The sequence below is a fragment of the Narcine bancroftii genome, chromosome 8 (assembly GCF_036971445.1).
Source record: "Narcine bancroftii isolate sNarBan1 chromosome 8, sNarBan1.hap1, whole genome shotgun sequence".
NCBI lineage: Eukaryota > Metazoa > Chordata > Chondrichthyes > Torpediniformes > Narcinidae > Narcine > Narcine bancroftii.
In genome coordinates, this window is record NC_091476.1 from 168717572 (window position 1) to 168739594 (window position 22023).

Below are 22023 nucleotides of genomic sequence, written 5' to 3' on the forward strand. Positions count from 1 at the left end.
GTTCAGCGTGAAGCAGAATCAGTTCAGCGAGAAGTAGAATCTCAGCATAAGAGAGAGCAACTAGAGGAGGAGCTAGAAGCCCTGCGACAATGCTGTTCCATGATGAGTGAGATTGTTTGCACCAGTCAGGACCGAGCCAAAGAATGGGAGGTCTAAGTTTACCCAAGACAATTATAAGCTAATAAAAGGGTTTGTTCTCCCTCCAGTTGTGAGAGCTTTTATTCACGCTTCAACTACCTAAAATAACAGCCACAGAGTTGGATTTGTTGGATAAAAGAGATCGAAATTCAGAATATCGTCGCTTGTGCCTTGGAAGATGACACTTTGAAATTAGGATATATTAGAATAAGGAACGTGTGGTCTCTCAGGGGAGCTGGAGAAAGTGGCAACCCTCTGCCTGCCTTACGGTAGATAAAAGTGAAAGAATTGCACACACTTTCCATTCTAAATGTAGTTTTCCGTGACAATAAGGGATCCTTTTACGGAGGTGACCGGGGAGCAGGAGGCGGTGGGATCCACAGTCACTTGATGACTCCAAAGGGACTCCCTTTCTTCCTTGGATTAGTGTGCAATGGAGCAAACAAGGGGGAAGATGTATTTATTAATTATATGAGGGTTTTTACATCTATAAAGTGGTTTATTTGCATGGTGTACAATGTGATGAGCAACTGGAAGAGAGGAGCTGCAGCCCTGCACCCCACGTGACCCCTGGTCGCGGGCTGATGACGCACTGACCCCCTCGTCGCACAGTGAGTTTCTGAGCGAGCACGAGTCCGTGTTCAGTGACCGAAGATGGTGAAGGCTCAGTACAAGGGTCGGAACACCATCAATCCGTCCACCGCGAGCACCAACCCAGGTGAGGGACGGGGGGGGGCGTCAGGAGGGAGGGAGGGACGGGGGGGGCGTCAGGAGGGAGGGAGGGACGGGGGGGGCGTCAGGAGGGAGGGAGGGACGGGGGGGGGCGTCAGGAGGGAGGGAGGGAGGGACGGGGGGGGCGTCAGGAGGGAGGGAGGGACGGGGGAGCGTCAGGAGGGAGGGAGGGACGGGGGGGGCGTCAGGAGGGAGGGAGGGACGGGGGGGGCGTCAGGAGGGAGGGAGGGACGGGGGGGGCGTCAGGAGGGACGGGGGGGGCGTCAGGAGGGAGGGAGGGACGGGGGGGGGCGTCAGGAGGGAGGGAGGGACGGGGGGGGCGTCAGGAGGGAGGGAGGGACGGGGGGGGCGTCAGGAGGGAGGGACGGGGGGGCGTCAGGAGGGAGGGACGGGGGGAGCGTCAGGAGGGAGGGACGGGGGGGGCGTCAGGAGGGAGGGACGGGGGGGGGCGTCAGGAGGGAGGGACGGGGGGGGCGTCAGGAGGGAGGGACGGGGCGGCCATCAGGGATGAGGCCCATTGGCCCAGGGACAGGAGGCTGGTGTTCCAGTCAGAGTGAGGGGGGTGTTGGCTGAGGAGGGTTGAAAGGTTGGCACTAGGATGGGGGAGGGGGTGTGTTGACATTGGCTGGGGCCAATGTTGGGGAGCGTGGAATGGTGGCCCTGGTTGGGGTGGGCGGGTGGCCCTGGTTGGGGTGGGCGGGTGGCCCTGGTTGGGGTGGGCGGGTGGCCCTGGTTGGGGTGGGCGGGTGGCCCTGGTTGGGGTGGGCGGGTGGCCCTGGTTGGGGTGGGCGGGTGGCCCTGGTTGGGGTGGGCGGGTGGCCCTGGTTGGGGTGGGCGGGTGGCCCTGGTTGGGGTGGGCGGGTGGCCCTGGTTGGGGTGGGCGGGTGGCCCTGGTTGGGGTGGGCGGGTGGCCCTGGTTGGGGTGGGCGGGTGGCCCTGGTTGGGGTGGGCGGGTGGCCCTGGTTGGGGTGGGCGGGTGGCCCTGGTTGGGGTGGGCGGGTGGCCCTGGTTGGGGTGGGCGGGTGGCCCTGGTTGGGGTGGGCGGGTGGCCCTGGTTGGGGTGGGCGGGTGGCCCTGGTTGGGGTGGGCGGGTGGCCCTGGTTGGGGTGGGCGGGTGGCCCTGGTTGGGGTGGGCGGGTGGCCCTGGTTGGGGTGGGCGGGTGGCCCTGGTTGGGGTGGGCGGGTGGCCCTGGTTGGGGTGGGCGGGTGGCCCTGGTTGGGGTGGGCGGGTGGCCCTGGTTGGGGTGGGCGGGTGGCCCTGGTTGGGGTGGGCGGGTGGCCCTGGTTGGGGTGGGCGGGTGGCCCTGGTTGGGGTGGGCGGGTGGCCCTGGTTGGGGTGGGCGGGTGGCCCTGGTTGGGGTGGGCGGGTGGCCCTGGTTGGGGTGGGCGGGTGGCCCTGGTTGGGGTGGGCGGGTGGCCCTGGTTGGGGTGGGCGGGTGGCCCTGGTTGGGGTGGGCGGGTGGCCCTGGTTGGGGTGGGCGGGTGGCCCTGGTTGGGGTGGGCGGGTGGCCCTGGTTGGGGTGGGCGGGTGGCCCTGGTTGGGGTGGGCGGGTGGCCCTGGTTGGGGTGGGCGGGTGGCCCTGGTTGGGGTGGGCGGGTGGCCCTGGTTGGGGTGGGCGGGTGGCCCTGGTTGGGGTGGGCGGGTGGCCCTGGTTGGGGTGGGCGGGTGGCCCTGGTTGGGGTGGGCGGGTGGCCCTGGTTGGGGTGGGCGGGTGGCCCTGGTTGGGGTGGGCGGGTGGCCCTGGTTGGGGTGGGCGGGTGGCCCTGGTTGGGGTGGGCGGGTGGCCCTGGTTGGGGTGGGGAAAGGCACAGGGTTAGGGAAGGGAAAAGATGGTATTAGGGGATGGGAGAATTGGTGCCAAGAGAAGGGTTGGTTGATGTTGGAAAATTAATGATTATCATTCAAGGTGTGTGTTGGCGGGTGGGGGAGAGGTGGGGATGTTTGATTGGCACACATGTTAACAAATGGGGAAGAAGCAATTGGGGCTCAGTAGATTAGATATTGATTGGCAATCGAGATTGGTGGTGGTGACAGAGACATAGAGTGCAAATGTTTAAACATTGCTCTTAGAGCCTTCTTAGAATATACTTAGATCCTGGCTGTTGAATTGTGTTTGTTTCTGATGGTGGTAAGGATATTAAGGACTTGGAAGAGATGTAGAAGTGATTTACTAGAATGTTGGCTGGGATCACAGACTTGGATACTGCAGGAACTGGGGTTGTGGAGAGAAAAAAAAGAATGATAGAGATGTTAAGTAAGGATTGATTTGGATGAATCAAATTCAACAAAATATTTCCAATAATAGAAGGGCATCGGAGAGAAAGTTAAACTGGAGGTGATGTGACAATTGTGGGACTAATTTGATATTTCCAAGAGCCAACGGAGAGGCGGGTGGCTGACCTCTGCCACATCTTTCTTTGTTTATGGAAAGAAAGGTATTATCTGTGTTGAAGAATGTTGATTAGCAGGATTTGGAGTGACCTCGTGTGCTATATGAATGCACAGAAGATTAAGAGACGGTTGGATTGTACTCTGTGGATTTTTTGGGGGCAAATTTGGGGGCAATGTGTTGGGGCAGGATGTGTCTGACCGGATGGGAGCATGGATAGTTTGAGGTAGTACACTTCTGCTGATGCTTCTGTGTACTTCCCATGAACTGAAGGATCTTGGTACCAACTTGAATACTTAATACTTAAGCAGTCATTCTAGGGATTAGCGCGGATGTAGCATTTCTTTGAGGGGCTTTGAGCATTTATTCTGGTTATTTAAACGCAATTGTCATTCCATTTCTACATTGTTCCCCTTTGGATTTTTTTTGCAAAAATTTATAAATCATGGAGAGTTGACTATTTCATTTAGAACAGGGGTGGCCATCCTTTTAGTTCAGCACAGCAACAGGCTAATTCGGCCCATAAATACGTACCAGGGGTGTAGTAGGTTAATTGGGTGGTACAGGCTCTTGGGCCAAAATTGCCTGTTACCATGCTGTGTCTTAATTAAAGAATTAGAAGGTTGGCCACCCCCTGATTTAGAGGGTGTTTGCTTTATGGAAGATGAGAATCATGATTTTATTTTGTTGGTACTTTTATTTGTGTGCAGATCGGCCCAAAGATGCAGGAGGCCTCAGGAGGGACCGGGCAACTATTAAACGCCTGAATATGTACCGACAGAAAGAGCGAAGGTTGGTGTGTATTTATTTTTATCACAAATTTCCCAATGCTGACCCCGTAATACATCTCTGTAGCCATGTTTCGATAACCCTTGTTAAGTAAATCTTCCATTCAAATCTTGACCAAGCACCATCATGTCAAAGCTTTATCAAATCATCTGTGTGCTTTGAAAGGATAAAAAGGAAGGACTATGGGGTACCTCTTCACCTGTAGCAGCCTCCAGGAGTTTACAAGATTTATGTTCAACTGTGCGATTAGACTTCTTTGCTTTTCATCTTTGTAATTAAAATGATGTCACTAAAGTTAAATTATTTTTAAGATTGGAATGGGTATAGTAGATATCACATTCTATTGACAGCATCTTTTTGGCTCATCTATTTTCTTGTCAGTTTTGGGTGAGGATGTTAGAAGCCTTTTTTCCAGATTTTTGTCAGTGTGTTTTGAAGTTATTTACATCAATGTTATCTATAAGTAAATCTAATGATTAGATGTATACTGTGCCTATTTCTTCACCAGTGGAAGTCTAATATGGATTCTTGTCTTCCTGACGGCGAGATCTCAGGCTGTCCGGATCGGAAGCAGCAGTTCCAAGACCATCCCTCTGAGCACAGGCCCCCCACCCCCCGCAAGGCTGCGAGCCGAGTCCACTGCTCTTCACTCTGTTGACCACAACTATGCAGCAAAACACAGTTCGAACCACATCATCGCGTTCGCTGACGACACGACCGTGGTGGACCTTGTTAGTGTACAGAGATGAGATGTAGTCACTAACGAACAGACTAGAGCAGAGCCAACAATTTGTATTTGAACGTTAATAAAATAGAGATGCTGTCGACTTCAGGAGGGCTCGGGAGATCACTCTCTGCTGACTATTGATGGCTCTACCATTGAGGGCGTCAAGAGTATTGAATTCTTTCATGACCACATGGTGGAGAATCTCAGCTGGTCCATAAACACCAGCTCCATAGCCAAGAAAGCCCAGCAGCGCCTCTACTTCCTGCGAAGGCTGAGGAACATTCATCTCCCACCCTCCATCCTCGCTGCATTCTACAGAGGGTGCATTGAGAGCATTTTGAGCAATTGCATTGCCATCTGGTTTGGAAACTGTACCACCTCAGACCTGTAAGATCCTGCAGATGATAGCGAAGTCACCGGAAAGGACCAGTGGGGGCTCTCTTCCTACATCCCATAAAGCAGGTGGAAAGCAATATACATTGTGGAGGACTCCACATGCACTCATGTAAATTGTTCTCCCTGCTGCCATCTGGTAGGAGGTACTGCAGCACTTGGGCCCTTGCGTCCAGATCGGGAAATACTTTTTCCCCCAAGAGATCAGGTGCCTGAATTCCCAGGACATATGTGGATAGTGTACCACAGGCTTTTATTGTATGTGATGAAATCATTGAACTTGTAGGTCTAGGTAAATCTGCTCTGTGCTCCTAGAGAAATGCTATCTCATCTTTACCTGCAATACCTGGTATGAACGTCAATGAAAGGTGAAATGACTTGACTTAATTGTACTTTATTTCTTTCTAGAAACAAATTTGGAAAGGTAATCAAACCACTACAATACCAATCAACAGTTTCATCCGGGACTACAGCTCGAATGGAACCAAATATCAGGTGGTTTGGTGAGTTTGTATATTCCAGGATGCAGGAGTGTATGTATATTTTTCAGATGTGGTACAAAGACTGTAACAAGTTGTAGGGGGCCCCCATGCTCAGTGTGATGGTCTTGGAACTGCTGTTTCCGATCCAGACTGCCTGAGGTCTTCTGACAGGAAGTCAAGAATCCATATTAGACTTCCACTGGTGAAGAAATGGGCACAGTATACATCTAATCATTAGATTTACTTATAGATAAATATTAGTGTAAAAAACTTCAAAGTGCACTGACAAAGCAGAAAAAATGGTTGTCGACTTCTGGAGGGCCCGAGATCATGCTACCATGACCATTGATAGCTGTACCGTTGAGGTCGTCAAGAGTATCAAGATCCTTGGTGTGCACCTGGCGGAGAACCTTGTCTAGTCCCTTAGCACCACCTCCATAGCCAAGAAGCCCCAGCAGCACCTCTACTTCCTGCGAAGGCTGAAGAAAGTCCATCTCCCACCCTCCGTCCCACAGAGGATGTATTGAAAGCATCCTGCGTAACTCTATCACTGCCTGCTTTGGAAGCTGTATTACCTCGGATCGCAAGATCCTGATGGTGAAGTCAGCAGAAAAGACTTGGGGAATCTCTCCTGAGCATGAAGGACATCTACTACACTTGATGCAGGCAGAAAGCAATAAACATTGTGAAAGACTCCACATATTCCACATGTAAACTGTTCTCCCTTCTGCCATCTGGCAGGAGGTACCATAGCACTCAGACCCTTGAGTCCAGAGTGGGGAACAACTTTTTCCCTCAAACCATCATGCTCCTGAACTCCCAGTACAGATGTGGATAGTGCGCTGTGGACTTTCAGGTATACCTTCATACTTTAATGTGTTAACATTAAATGTACACCGTGGTCCTGGAGAAACACTATCTCATCCTACTGTGCGTGCATGGAATGAACGCTAAATAAAGTTGACTTAACTGAGATGTTCACAATGATCTCATGAATGGGTGGCCAGAGTTGGTGATAAAAGACCATGACTGGAAATGGGACAGTGGCTGTTTCTCATCAAAAATGCTTTGGTCCAACATGTCCATATCAACGAGGTTGTCCATTCAAGCTGGTTTCCTATTCCTGCATCTGGCCTATATCCCTCAACCTGTACTATCCAAGCACTGTACCTGTTTAATGTCACAATTGTAGTCCTCTCTCCAGGTTATTCTGGCAGCCTATTCCATACACTTCTGGGTAACCAAGTTGCATCTCAGCATCCTTTCAAATCTTCCCCTTCCCATTTTGAACCTTTTAGCCGTAGTTTGGGACCCTCCATCCTGGGAGAAAGTGTGTCCATTCTCCTTATCTATACCCCTCATGATTTACATGCTCAGCCTTATGCTGCCTCTCCTTGTAACACAAACCCAAGACCTCCCCAGTCCCAAGATCATCATGAATCCTCACCCTAATGCCATCCTTCCTGTGACAGGGCGACTAGAACTGCCTATAATACTCCAGTGAGGCCTCACCAATATCTTGAACAGTTGTAATGAGTAGTCCCAGCTCTTGTACTCATTGCCTTAATCAATGAAGACCAGTAAGTGGGAGATAAAAAAATCATCTCTAGACTTGTGTAGGGTCTGAATGACTGCAGAGCACATTTTGAGGCATGATAAATATCTAATGTGCCTGTGGGAAGGATCCTGTGGTGAGGAAGCTCAGATGGTACGTCTTTGACCTTTATTCAGAGAGCAGTCCAGCCGCACCGATGTAGCAAAAGATCCTCGATCACTACTGATTCGGGAAACCTGGTTCTTAAAATATATTGCTCGTCAGAGGTGCACTGGTAGGTTGTTGTGACTGTAAGGAGGGTTTACGCAGATGGACGTGCCTTCGTTACCTGCACCAAGATTCCTGACTTATTCCATGTAGTGTTATTTCTGTATTGATCCTTTCATTAATGAGCCTGTGACGTTTCCTGTGGGCATGAATTGAGTGTTTCAGCAGGTAAAAGCCAGTGAAAATATTCCCCAGTAGTTTAAGAACATACAAAGAATTTTTGAAGGCCAGTTTGAGCAACTTTTTCTGCATCTGTAAGAGTGTCACCTTAGCAATAATCCAGCAATAAACTGGAGCCTAGCAGGTCATGCAAAATTCCAGCACTCTACAACCCCAGTCCTCCCTGTTTCACTTTTTTTCAAAAAAAATGTGCTCCTAATTTTGCTGTGTAATATTGACATATTGAGCAGGACTTTTTATTCTCAACATTAATGAAAAGTTTTTTGTTTGTTTGTTTAAAATTTGTGTATAGCTAACACTCGAGTCATAAAGCAGTCATCTCTGCAACAATTCCAAGATGAGATGGGCAAAGTTATGAAAGATCCTTACAGGGTGATCCTTAAGCAGACCAAGCTTCCAATGTCCCTGCTCCATGATCGAATTGCACCACATGTAAGTAATGTTTGACTTTTGCTTATACAGACTCTGATATTAAACATCACAATACAGTGAAGCCCATTCAAGCAACTGGCAAAAAAAAAAATGGGTAAAAAAAAAACAAAAGTTTAAAATTGGCATGTCTCTTTGTTAGTTCACTAATCACTCAACCTCACTTATCTGGCATCTACCAATCTCCAGAGGTACCAGGTACCAGGGATTTTACTGTTGTGTTACTTCCAGTGATGCACTTATCCAGTCATACTGTGAACACTATGACTGTACCATTTTAAATTTGCCTTGGACTTTGCTTGTACAAAATGTTGAAATAGTTGCTGCAAATGGTGCTCTTGCCATTTCATATCTGTCATTCAAACTTTGTGTATGTCTTGTTTGTACAATCCATTAGTACGGTTTCTGGCTGTGGCCATCAGTTCTGATGGGGTGGACCTAGAATGATAATTCATGGTGGGGAATGCAGTGTTAATGTTTGTCTTACTCTAAATAGGAAACTGTTAAATAAAAAAAATTGTAAATGGAGTTTTTTTTTAAAAAGCAGAATCATCTCCAAAAATGTGCAAACAACATGCTGACTTTGAATTCATTCAGTTGGTGTTGGAATAATTAGATTTGTAGCTTGTGTTTTTGGGTTGATGCATTTTTGAGAGGCAGTTCAATGTGACAATTACCTTTAATCTTGCTGCAGTTGGTCTATTTGAAATCTCTTAATTATTGGAATGAATTTAGGTAAAATCTCGAAATATGGGCATCTTTTCTGGAATAGTTTGGAAGGTTTCTATATTCAAAGAGATACATGATTAATTCCTTTCAAAGCAGGATTTTATTTCAAAGGAATTTGTTGGATGCTTTAGATTTTTTTTCTGCCCATCAGAATTTCAATCAACACATAAATGAGGGATTTTGATACATTCTGGCAATTCTTTTTCATCAGTCATGGATTCCTTGGTTTTTGATGATCCAAAGTAACTGCACTGAATGTAATGGTACAGTAAATATTCAATAAATCGAGCAAACAATGAAGAGGTGGTTGGGATTTGAGAGAGTAGACAGCATTTGTGGGTAGAAATAGTTCATTAACATTTTGGGCCAAGACCCTTTGTTAAGACCTCAGTAGGAAAAGGTGATATCAAGTATGTTCGGAGGTGTGGGAGGGAGGGGGGTGTGTGGAAAGGAAGCAGAGAGAAGGGGGAGGGATTGAGTTGATAAGTAGGAGATGGTTAGAGTGAGAGACCTAAGACCTTAGAGTGAGGGTGGAGAAGGTTAAAGAGAAGTAAGAATGGGAGAAGTAAAAGAAGAAATGGAAAAAGTAGAACCAGATAGAGCTGGGTTCATTCCGTTAAAACTGTCCAGGAGGAATGATGTGTTCCTCAAGTTTCCATTTGGCCTCACCTGGGCAATTAAATGAGGCCAAGGGCAGGCATGTCTATGTGGGAATAGTAAGGGGAATTAAAATGATTGGCCACTGGGACATCCAGCTTGGACCCACGGACAATTGGATATGTTTGGTGAAGCAGTGACCCAGTCTGCATTTGGTCTAACTGATGCAGAGGAGGCCACACTGGTTACTGTAGATTAGATTGGACAGTATGCATGTGAAGATTAGTTGGTAGCCCTGGATGCAGGTGAAAAGGGGTGGGGAGGAGATGTCAGGATAAGTTCTACACTTTCTGTGATTACAGTGGGGAATGGAAGGGTGGGTGAGAAGGAAGGAGTGGACCAGGGAGTCTGGGAGAGGCTGATCCCTGAGGAAAGTAGGTGTGGAGAGGATGATGTGGTTGGTGGTGGGATCATGTTGAAGTTGGCAGAAGTGTCAGATCTTGAAACTGGTGGGATGGAAAATGAGAACTAGAAGGACTCTGTCCTTGTTCTTCTTGGGGGGGTAGGTGGTGCAAGACAGAAAGAGAAATAGAGGAGATGCAAATTAGGCCTTCATCATAGGCAACTTGGAGGGGCGATTCTGGTTGATCAAGAACCTATAAATCTCTGCCTTAAATATATCCAATGACCTGGCCTCCACAACTGCCTGTGGCAACAACTTCCACAGATTCACCACCCTCTGTATCTTTAGTCTAAGCAGATGCCCCTCACTCCTGAAATTGTGCCCTCTTGTCCTCGAATCTCCCATCATGGGAAACAATCTTTCTGCATATACTGTCCATGCCTTTCAACATTCAAAATGTTTCATTGAGATCCCCCCTCATTCTCCTTGAAACATTCTTTATATGAGAATCCTTTCATTCTGGAATCATCTTTCTGAACCTCCTCTGATCTCTCCAACGCCCACACCTCCTTTCTTAAATGCGGAGCCTAGAGTTGCTCACAGTTCTCCAAGTGAGGTCTCACCAGTGCCTTACAAAACTTCCGCATCAAATTCCTGTTCTTGAAATGAATGCCAGCATTGCATTTGCCTTCTTCTCACTGATTCAACCTGCAAGTTCACCTTCAGGCACGAGGGCTCCCAGGTCCCTTTGCATCTGCATATTTTCAACTTTCTCCCCATTTAGAAAATAATCTTTGCATCAGGTGCAAGGAATTTGAAGATTTCTCCATCTGTTTTAGCTCAATTAATGGGAATTCATGTTGCAATCACCATAGTTTTAACTGGAATCTTTTCAGTAAACCATAATTAAATTATTATTATTTTTTTTAATGACTTATTCTTAGGCTGATCACCTGTTTGCCTTGATATTTGGCACACTGTGCAATGCACCTTTCCCATCACTGTTTTAGGTGTGTTGCAAGCTTTGTGCTTGTCATATAGAATTAGTACTTGGCTGACATGGCAATGCAACAAGAGGTGCAGTTGTCCCTGCTCCATCAACCTAGATTTGATTCTGACCTCTGGTGCAGCTTTTTGCTAGAATGTTCTTCCTGTAGCTTTTTGCTGGAATATTCTTCCTGTACTATGCAAATTCCTCCAATGCTCAAATTTCCACCTACAAACCAAAGATGTGCTAGTTTTTAGGTTGCCCCTAAATTACTCCTATTTTGGGTGGATGACTGGAGAATGATGCCAGTGAGATTGGGTTATAGGGAAATCAGGATGTGATTGAGAGCCAGTATATATTCAATGGACTGAATGACTTCCTGTAATGATATATGAAACTATACCTCAATGATCCAATGTGAGGAATTTAAAATATTTTTGGAAAACCAGTTTTGATGGACATTTAGTATCTCAGAAACCACGACTCTTCCATATTAAAAAGTAGAGTTTTAGAAATATGAATTTTTTGGCTCCAAGGCAAACTTGACAAGGGTGGGTGATAAAAGTTTCTTAATTATTTCTCCATGGTTTATTGAAACATTTGTAGTCAAAGGCTAAATTCACTGTGCATTGAGCGAAAGCAGGTGAAGTCTTGAAACTGCTTTGTTCCAAGCGCAACTATTTATCTGATTACCATTGTGAAGTTCATCCATCAACTTGCTTAACACCTGAGTTTGAAGTTTTTGAACTTCTCTTTCATATTGTTCATAAAAGCAACAAAAAAAATCATGAAGATTTTTTCATCCTTTTAACTGCACCTTGTAAATAGCAACTGCTGTAAAGTAATTGTTTCACAGGCATTTCATGGTACTGTCTCTTGGGTAATACAGAATGTGTTGACAAAGGCATTGTCAATTTTCTCAAAAATTGTCCACTGATATATTATTGAGTAGGAGCCATTTAGTAATTGACATCAGTGTACGCGTTCATCAATCATTAACCCTGGGGCATTGAATAGATATTTGTGCATCATCTGGTAGAATCCTTCCTTCTAGAACTTGCCTTAGCGCCACTGTTATTTTGGGGTGAATGTGGAACCAGATAACTACCCAGTCTGAAATGCATAACATAGAACACGGCCCTTCACCCCTCAATTTGACCCAAAAAAAAACTAAACCCTCCCTGCCTTATAACCCTCTATTTCTCTTTTATGTTAGACATACAACATGGTAACAGGCCCTTTCAGCCCTCAAGCCTGTGCCGCCCAATTACACACAATTGACCTACGACCCCTGTACGATTTGAATGGTGGTACAGGTTTGAAAATGTCATCAGCGCAGCATTACTCCGGTGAAGACCAATGTTAGCATCCTAATCTAATCCACCTGGTTCAGCATATCACTGTGTTAAACATTATTCAATGAACCTGGTTATATGAGTCTTCGTATATTTGCTCCATATTTTTTGATGAATGCTTAAAGTAAAATTATTTGATTGCAGAATTCTAAAGTACATATTTTGGATACCGAAACATTCGAAACAACATTTGGTCCCAAAGCACAGAGAAAGAGGCCAAATATTAGTGTATGTGATATGCAAAGTCTGCTGGAAAAAGCTGAACAATCATCAAAAGAATATGATTTGGAAAAAGACCGAGATTTGGTTGTGGAAGATACTGGAGTACGGTGAGGAAATCATTTGCACTCAAATTAGAATTCAGACGAAGTGTTATCATTCAATAGTACAGATTTATAGTCAGTCCTTTTGGACAAAAACAAATGGCAGTAATTGAAAAGCCAGTGTATTGCATACAATTTCAGAAATATCATCACTTATGCACTTTTGCTCATCAAACTTAAAGGAAAAATTAGAATCCCCGAGTATTTGGGTTTTGAGCTATTTCTTCATTTCTGTTTTCCAAAAGGCACGTCACTGCTGGATGTACACTCTATTTCATTTGTCAAGATTCAATAATTAGTTGTCTTTCTGGTTCTGATGAAATACATCTTGACTACAGAAAGCTTGAAGGTATGCCTATACTGCCTCTGGCTGGAAAATGCTAGGAATTTGGTTTGCCAGCCATTCTCTGTCCAAGTCAGATTGATGTGTCCCATGGAGGGGAATTTTAAAGTTGGCTCCGGTATTGTTTATAATAATATGTTGGTGATACTTTCTTTTGTCCAGGGATGAAGTGAGAGAAGAAATCTTTAAAAAAGGACAGTCAAAGAGAATTTGGGGTGAGCTCTACAAGGTAAATGTCTTGACATCTTTGGGATTCCTATTGAGTGAATAAAAACTTGATTTTTGAATGACTGGGTGAACTCAATTTTTCACAGTTGACAACAGTACCCTGTTGTCTGGAATTCAAGAACCCAGCAAACAAATTATGAAAGATAAATGCAGTAGATTTTTAAAAATTCAAAAGCTTAAAACTGGCGCCATCTAGTGGTTAGTTCGCCAATCCACACACAATCAAGCAAGCAAAAAATTCACTACTCCAGCATCTACCAAACCTCATAGATGCTGAATATTGGGAGATTTACTGTATCACTAAAATTTATAGGAATTTTGCTTTTCATTTTATTTGCGTTCCTTTAAGATTCTCAATGCTGCTTTGCACAAGGTGATTAGGACCTTGGTTTACTAAGCAAGTTCTGTAATTATTTTAATTTTTTTGATGAAAGAACAACTATTAACTTAACCAGCAAACGTAACGATGTTTAAGAGGCACCCAGACCAATAGTTGAATGTTAAACACAGAGGAATATGGTGTTCAAACAGGCACGTCGGAGGATATTGGAATGAAGGTCGGCATTGAGGCTCCTTGAAGGACCGGTTTCTCTGCTACACCACTCTGTCTCTTAAAATGTTATCTCAACTGTTACGAGCCCAGAGGACCCCAAAACCCAGCAGCAGTAGATATTCACCAAGACAAGTAGTTACTTAAACAAAAGTTGCCTTTAATTAACTTTAAACATGAAAACAGAATCAAACTTTAACTTATCTCTATTAACTTAACTAACCCAACTTAACCCCCTTCTAACTCTAAATGCACGCGTATGATGGGTGTGTAAATTTAAGAAAAGTTCTTTGGTTCACAGTTCAATCTCACGTCTCATTCTTCCAAGTTCTCTGGATGCAGACATTTCTCATACTGTGCACAGAATTTAACATGTATAAAGTTCACCAGGCTTTGGTGCTTGAAAGGTAAATGTTTACTGCTCAGGAAGGGTCTTTGGAGGTTTACAGAGACAGATTTGTTGTTCCAGAATTTCCACAACTGAGGTACTACCTTCATTAGTCACCTCATTGTCTTGCTAATGAAACTTGCCCCTTCAGGGTTCTCCAGATGATAACACCTTTCTTTCGGCTATCGCAGAGTTCCCTTTTGGTTCTACTTATTCCAAGAGAAACATCAAAAGATGGCACTTCCAGCCATCTGCCGCTCTGGATCTTTCTATATCAATTCCAACAAGCTTTTCCTGCTTGCTTCAGCTGTGACTGTTCAGTCTCTCTCTTCCAACTGCTAGAAAGCCCATGTGACTCTTTCACTTGCTACAAAACCATCACCTTCTCCAGCAAACAATAGGAGTTAGTCTTTTGCTCCCAAATTTTGTTTTAGGTAAACAAACTTCTCAGGAGTGACCTTTCTGTGCACTTTGCAGAAAGGTCAGAAGTCTTGTAAAAATATTCAACACAGATGAACTCTCTCCAGTCTATTAATTTTATGACGTCGTTTCAATTAGCACCTACTTTTGAAATGTGCATAGCATTCTCCATAGTTTCTGTAAAGTCCACTGAATATGAATTCTTCAGTATTTCAAATAAGATCTGTTTTAAAATGTGTGTATGTATGTAACCTACTTTAATTTTACCAAATTCTCCTAATATTTATCTACTTTACACAACCGATGTCCTTTGTTTTAATGAATCTGTGTGCAAAAACTATTTTTGTCATTTGTCTTGTCCAGTATGACTTTTCAGTTAATTTTTCTGTGAAGTGCTGAAGTTTTAAGTTCATCATCTAAACCAGTAAGTAGTTCTCAACCCTTTCCACTCACATACCACTTTAAGTATTCCCTAAGCCATTGGTGCTCTGTGATTAGTGAGGGATTGCTTAAGGTGGCATGTGGGTAGAAAGAAAAAGTTTGAAAACCTCTGTTTTAATCGTACCTATTTGACTCTTCATATGCACGGTTTCGTAATTGCAAAGAAAATAGCCCAATAACAATTTTTCTCTAGCAAAATATTTCTGTAACAATTGGGTCTAGACCATTGGTTCTCAACTATCCCTTCCTACCCACATATCACCTTCAGCAATTCCTTACTAATCACAGAGCACTGATGGCATAGGGATTACCTAGTGGTACATGAGTGGAAAGAAAAAAGGTTGAGAACCACTGGTCGAAACAAAAACGAGCCTTTTTACCCACTGTCTCTGTGCCAACCCTCCAGAACCCAGTAATTCTATTTGATTTCTTTCACATTCCCATCTACTGCAGCCATTCCCCTCGCCTTCCCCTCTTCTTTCTCCTCCCTCCTCCCCCCCCAAAAAAAACCAGTTCCCTGCAGATTTAAGCCACTCTGATGCACTTTAGGTTATTTGCTATCACCAATTAACCTACCAGTCAAACATCGGGATTACACCCAGGCCTTTGGAGCTGTGATGCAGCAGGTCTACCAGCTGTACAACTGTTCTACCCCATTTGGTTTGGTATTATCTGAAAATAACATGGACTCAAACTTATTTCAAAAGACAGCGGGCCAATTTTTTTTGCCCATTTTGTTTTTTGCTTCTACTTTGGTGGTTTGCTAGGAGATAGACTGCTTAAGAATGCATTAAGAATGAACAATATAGACACTAGTTTATTTTTACAAATGTATACGTGGCCTGTCAGAACAGTAAAATAGGATTTAACGGACTTTTGAAGACTTTTTGTTCAGTTCTAGAATCTGAGGCATTCTTCTTCAATGGGTCAATCCTATTTGGTTTGGAGTATTGTTACAAATCACCTCCCTATCTCTGTACTGGGAAAATCATTGGTCCTTCTATAGTCTCCTAGATTTCCCTCCCACCTCTACTTCTAATCCCTCTGCTGAGGATATTCTGTGCAACCTCTTGCCTGCATCCTACAGTCAGTCTATGAGTTACAGTTTGACCATTCTTGATTTAGGTTGATGGAGGAAGTTTTTCTTGTTTATTAATGAGAATCCTTTTGCTTCAAGGTTATTGATTCATCTGATGTTGTAATCCAAGTATTGGATGGCAGAGATCCAATGGGAACATGCTCACCCCATCCCCATATTAATGAGAATCCTTTTGCTTCAAGGTTATTGATTCATCTGATGTTGTAATCCAAGTATTGGATGCCAGAGATCCAATGGGAACATGCTCACCCCATCCCCATATTAATGAGAATCCTTTTGCTTCAAGGTTATTGATTCATCTGATGTTGTAATCCAAGTATTGGATGCCAGAGATCCAATGGGAACATGCTCACCCCATCCCCATATTAATGAGAATCCTTTTGCTTCAAGGTTATTGATTCATCTGATGTTGTAATCCAAGTATTGGATGCCAGAGATCCAATGGGAACATGCTCACCCCATCCCCATATTAATGAGAATCCTTTTGCTTCAAGGTTATTGATTCATCTGATGTTGTAATCCAAGTATTGGATGCCAGAGATCCAATGGGAACACGCTCACCCCATATTGAAGCTTTCTTAAAGAAGGAAAAACCATGGAAACATTTGGTCTTTGTGTTTAATAAGTGTGACCTTGTACCTACCTGGGCTACTGTAAGTGTTTTACATTTTATTTATAAATTCAGCATTAGAATTTAAATTATTCATTTAGAGTGGGGGGTGGGGGGGTAAACAAATGTTATTTCTTGTATTGGACAGCTGTGTATGCAAACTTGAAAGATGGGAATTATGATTTTTAAAGTCCTGTTCCATCCACTTATTTAGTAACACTGCTAACATTAAACATAAAAAAAAATACAATATCTTGTGTAATTGTTGATACTGTGTAATAGTCGACACCCCACCTCCCCAGCCTAAAAATCAGGTGGGTTTTTTTTGTATGGCCTGTGTAAAGTCGACCCACCCATTTTTGGCCTTGCCCACCCAACCACAGATCCCTGTCCTGGCGCCAGCCCAACCGAACTCCAGACGGCAGATCCTCTGCCCACCCATCTGAGCTACCAACGTCCCCAACCATGAACTTCCCACCCAGTCCCAGCTATCCGAGCTCCAGACATCTTAATTGACACAGGTACTCATGAAGTCAAAGGTTTGACCGATGTAAAAGTCTTTCCCTTTTCCCCACCCCCCCCCCCCCCCCACCCCAAAAAAAATACATGTGGTAATTCAGTTTTTGTTTTGGCTTATAAATGTTCGTATTTATTCAATAATATATTGGCACCCCAGCATGTTCCGAACTTTGATGGAACTGGACTAGCAAATATTCCTTTACGCACACACTTTAAATGAACCCCCTCTGACTAATTTGAACCAGCCTCTAGCAGCCTGGCACAAGCCTCCCTATAGCATGGTTTTTAGGTACTTATTGATGTGACTGAACCATTTGAGTTGATATAATAACCATCAGTTTAGAATGAAACTCAACAATATTTATTGATCAAATACTTTAAACCTTTGAAAGGAAAGAAAATATATTCAGGTATAAATTTTTAATGTTTTAATTTGGAGATATAGCACGGTCAAGGCTTTTCTATCCCTTATTCCCTTTGCTGCCCAAATACACCCATAAAGCTACCAATCCTGTATGACTTTGGAAATTGGAACATCCAGAAGAAACCCATAGAGACATGGGAAAATGTACAAATTCCATACGACAGCACTGGATTCACACACAGGTTGCTGGCGCTATAATGGTGTTCTACTCTTTCTTTGGCTTGGCTTCGCGGACGAAGATTTATGGAGGGGGTAAAAAGTCCACGTCAGCTGCAGGCTCGTTTGTGGCTGACTGACCCACCTGTCTTTCTCATAGAAACAATGGGTTGCCATGCTATCCCGTGAATATCCAACTCTTGCGTTTCATGCAAGCCTCACCAATCCCTTTGGAAAAGGAGCATTGATCCAACTTTTGCGGCAGTTTGGGAAGGTAAGAGAAAAAAATTAAAGTGGGTAATTAAAAATAAAAACTGCTGAAGTGTTGGGAATGTGAAGTGACATCAGAAATTAGTCATTAGGTTAAGCAATATCTGTGAAAGGAAGAGCTGGGGACCAGAAACATCTCATTTCAGAATTGGGACCCAATTAATTTGTTCATGTTAAGTTTGGTATGTTCCCATCCCTTTTGTACGCACTCCCCAGTCCTTCGGTGCCTTTGCACCCCTCCCCAAAACAAGGTATATCCCTAGTGCTCTCAGGTTGTGATCAGTAGACTTTTAGATACCAAGGAAATAGGAGAATTTGGAATCAAACAGTAAAATGGAAAAGTTCAGGTTTTAGAGTGGGCTTGAGACCCTCTACAGTCACTCTCCTGCTGCTTCCCGTGATTTTGCTAATATCTCCTTTTTTCTTTGCTCTTTTTTCCTTTGGAGAGTCTTCAATGTTTAGTCTTGTAATGTGTCCAAGGTGGTTTAATAACAACAAATGAATTAAAAATAACTGGTTACATTTGAAGTTGCCTCTTGACTACAAGCAAAATTAAATTTATAAAGGCACTGATTGTATGTTATCATTTCCATTTTAAAAATAGCTCCATAGTGACAAAAAACAGATCAGTGTTGGCTTCATTGGTTATCCTAACGTTGGCAAGAGTTCCATCATTAATGCACTTCGATCCAAGAAAGTCTGCAATGTTGCGCCTATTGCTGGTGAAACAAAGGTATGTAAACTTCTGAGATTAAGTTGCTGTAAATCAAACCAGTAAATCTAAACTATTGTCAGGCACATTTAATAAATACAATTTGCATACCTGCGGAATCCTTTTACTTAGTGTTCGGTACTGTGGATCACCATCATCTGTTTTATTTTTGTTGAACTTTTTTTCAGTGCTGACATCAGTAAGTTTGAAAATCTGTCATGCACGTTTTCTTATCTTCCATTCACCTGTAGTTTCATTCAGTACGTTAATTAGTTATACTTGATGCAATTTGTTCTCAAGTCTGGTCAATGGCTTGGCAGCATTGGCTGATATTTGAGAAGGAAGGTCTTTTTTTTTTCAGTATTTATTGTCATGAACAAGTCATGAAATTCGGTGTTTTGTGGCAGCGTCACAGTGCAAACATTCATATAACCATCTTACAACATTACTATGAAGTTTTTTTTTAAATCAGTGCACGAAAAGTAAGGCAGTGTCTTTGGTTCATTGATTATTCAGGAATCTGATGGCAGCGGGGAAGAAGCTGTCCTTGTGCCGCTGAGTGCCCGTCTTTAGGCTCCTGTACCTTTTCCCTGATGGTAGCAGAGTGAAGAGGGCATGGTCTGGGGTGGTGGGGATCTTGAGGATAGAGGCTGTTCTTTTTTTTTTAAGACACCGCCTTGTGTAGATTTCCTCAATGGAGTGAAGTCTGGTGCCTGTGATGTCGCAGGCTGAGTTAACAAACTGCAAAATTCGCAGTGGAGTTGACGCAAATGGCGAATGTCATCTCTTGTGGTGGTTCTCATTTTATCGGTGCCTCTAGTGATGCCCATTGGCATCTCTGTTTAGCTGGATATGTTGTCGTTCACTTGGATGACCAATTGGTGGGACAAGCCCATCCCCAAAGGGCATCTTCCCTAAGATCTTCAAAGTTGCCACATTTTGGCAGTGCTACAAGGAGCAATATTCACACACTCCGATTTTTGCAGGGCAGTCATCGTTGAGTTACATAACATTCCTCTGGGATGCTTTCATTCATATTTGTACACATTCTTGTGGAGGCGATAATCCTATTGCCATTCAGATTGCAGCATCTTTCCCAACATCTGTAATGGGTCTTTGCCCTGTCTTCATCTTTTCTGTTCTGTATCTGGAGGTCACCCAAGCAGAGTTGGTAGAAAAATTTTTCGTTTGTTTTGATTTCAGTGAGGACCAGGTGGCATCGTGGGCATTGGAATTTGCCAGCATTGTTGGCTTTCCATGATTGCACAAAACCATTACGTTCAGCAAGAGCTGTTAATAACCCAGACCTTTATTACAAGCAGGAATGGTTTTTCACCCCCTCTCAATGTTCTGCTTATAAGAATTTTGAAGTGTCAAGGAAGGATTCTTAATAACTTCAACCTGAGGAAGTCTGCATCATGGATTTTTTTAATAGATACAGCAGAGACAAAAGGCCTTCGGGCCCATGAGTCTGTGCTTCCCAAATACACTCGTGACCAATTAACTGATTAAACCCCGTATGTCTTTAGAACATGGAAAGAAATTAGAGCACCTGGAGGAAACCCACACGGACCTGGGGAGGACGACCAAACTCCAAGCAGTCAGTGCCAGATTTGAAACCAGGTTGCTGGGTGCTATAATAGCCTCATTAACTATTCTGCCCTATTTTCCATGCCCAGAGGGATGGGTCATGAGGAGATAAAAGCTGCCCACAATCTTTGAGTGCACACCAAATAGCTACCGCTGCCCCCCCCCCCCCCCCGCCCACAACAGCAACTTAGTGTGAAACGACCATAGCCACCCAAGTAGCAGAATTGTTGAGAGAAACATTTTTTAAGCTGCATTTCAGATGCCTGCAGTGTACAAATGTAAATATATCATGGGCTTCTACATTATCTGGCCAAGCAGACATCACAGTGTCAGCAAAGGGTAGCATGCAAATCTGAAGCTTGAGGAACCTGAGCTTGAGCCTGAAGAGCAGCAGGAACTCATGGCAGGCTCTGAGAAAGGCCTGAAATGACAGCCTCCTAACCCATTGGAGGCAAAAGGCATTGTCCATGCAAGCCATCGAGAGATGATCATTTTAATGAGCCTGCTGAATCATTGTTCCTGATTCAAGCTAATTAACCCTCTCTGTTGTCCTTTACACAGCGTGCTATACCCCCACACCCTTCCCTTTCTTCAATCAGAGTGCAACCCGCGTCCCTCTTCACATCACTTCTCAGCTTTTGTTCTCTTCTACCCTCCCACCTGTATCACCTCTTGCCTGTTTTTGCTCCTCCCCTGCCCATTTCTCCCTCCATCTCCCCCACCTTAATGCCCTCCCCCATCTTTTTGCCTATTTTTGCTTATACCTGATGATCGTCCCAGTCCCAAAATATTGATCACCCATTACTTCCTATGGATGCTGCATGACCTGCTGAGTTTCTCCAACATATCTGTGTATTGCACTTGACCCCACCATCTGTAACTTTGTTTAACTCTACACGAGAATGGGCTGCAAAGCCCAGATGATGCTTAAATATTTTCTCACATTCTACTGTCCTTTAAATATATCCTGTTATTAATGCTGTTTTCTTGAACTCACCTGTGTAGAAATTTTATTTCTTGACGGGTGGCATCTAGTTTAAAAATGAACTCTGCCCTCTGATTAGATCCTGCCTGTATCAGTGGACACGATGGTTAGGATGATTGCTAAACTCTTGCACAAAAACGCATACAACCTCTACAGCAGCAGCCATAGCTTCCTGACCCAGCTGCAAGAACATAGCGATAGACTGTCCATTCTTGGCAGACAGGCATGATGTTGTAAAAACACCAAAATGCTAGAGGAGGAAGGGCTCCAGTCCGAAACGCCGGCAATATTATCGTATCCTATAGATGTTGAAAAGACCACCTGAGTTCCTGCAGGATTTTGGCATGCTTTTTATTATAATCACAACGTCTGCAGACTTGTGTGTTTCACTCAGGCCTGATGATGTACCTGCCATGTAGTTGCACATCATTATCTGTCCTGTCGTAGGGACCAAATTGTCCAGTGACTTTGTTTTTTTCTCTCCATCAATTTCCTTGTGTGTGGTGTATTTGACTTTTTTTTGTCTAATATTTATTCTTGTAAAGAATTATCATGGCAAATACTTGAATTATTAGGGCATAGAAGTCTATGGATTTAGTGACAGGGAAACAGGATTAGTGTAGCTGGTCATCGTGGACAAGGTGAGCTGAAGGGCCTGTTTCAGTGCTCTTTGACTGGATGACCTCTTGTGGTGTTGTCATTCTCAATAATGCCCATTGACCTTCACGATTAATAACATTTTCCTTTTTGCTGTCTTTTGGTTTAAAATTTCAAATACAATTTGGTTTGAAAGGCGCTCGTGATTTGGGTT

At 44.1% G+C, this 22023-nt stretch overlaps 1 protein-coding gene across 1 annotated transcript in view; it reads left to right on the forward strand.

The window, feature by feature from the left end:
• Positions 1 to 730: 730 nt before the first annotated feature.
• gnl2 (G protein nucleolar 2) overlaps positions 731 to 22023 on the forward strand; it is a 35196-nt gene continuing 13903 nt past the window's right edge. Inside the window, exons 1-9 of the mRNA XM_069895814.1 lie at positions 731 to 856; positions 3971 to 4052; positions 5578 to 5672; positions 7946 to 8085; positions 12299 to 12483; positions 12983 to 13049; positions 16441 to 16599; positions 17816 to 17929; positions 18530 to 18658. Coding sequence (XP_069751915.1) covers positions 793 to 856; positions 3971 to 4052; positions 5578 to 5672; positions 7946 to 8085; positions 12299 to 12483; positions 12983 to 13049; positions 16441 to 16599; positions 17816 to 17929; positions 18530 to 18658 — 1035 coding nt within the window. The 5' untranslated portion in view covers positions 731 to 792. The remainder of the gene's footprint in view (positions 857 to 3970; positions 4053 to 5577; positions 5673 to 7945; positions 8086 to 12298; positions 12484 to 12982; positions 13050 to 16440; positions 16600 to 17815; positions 17930 to 18529; positions 18659 to 22023) is intronic.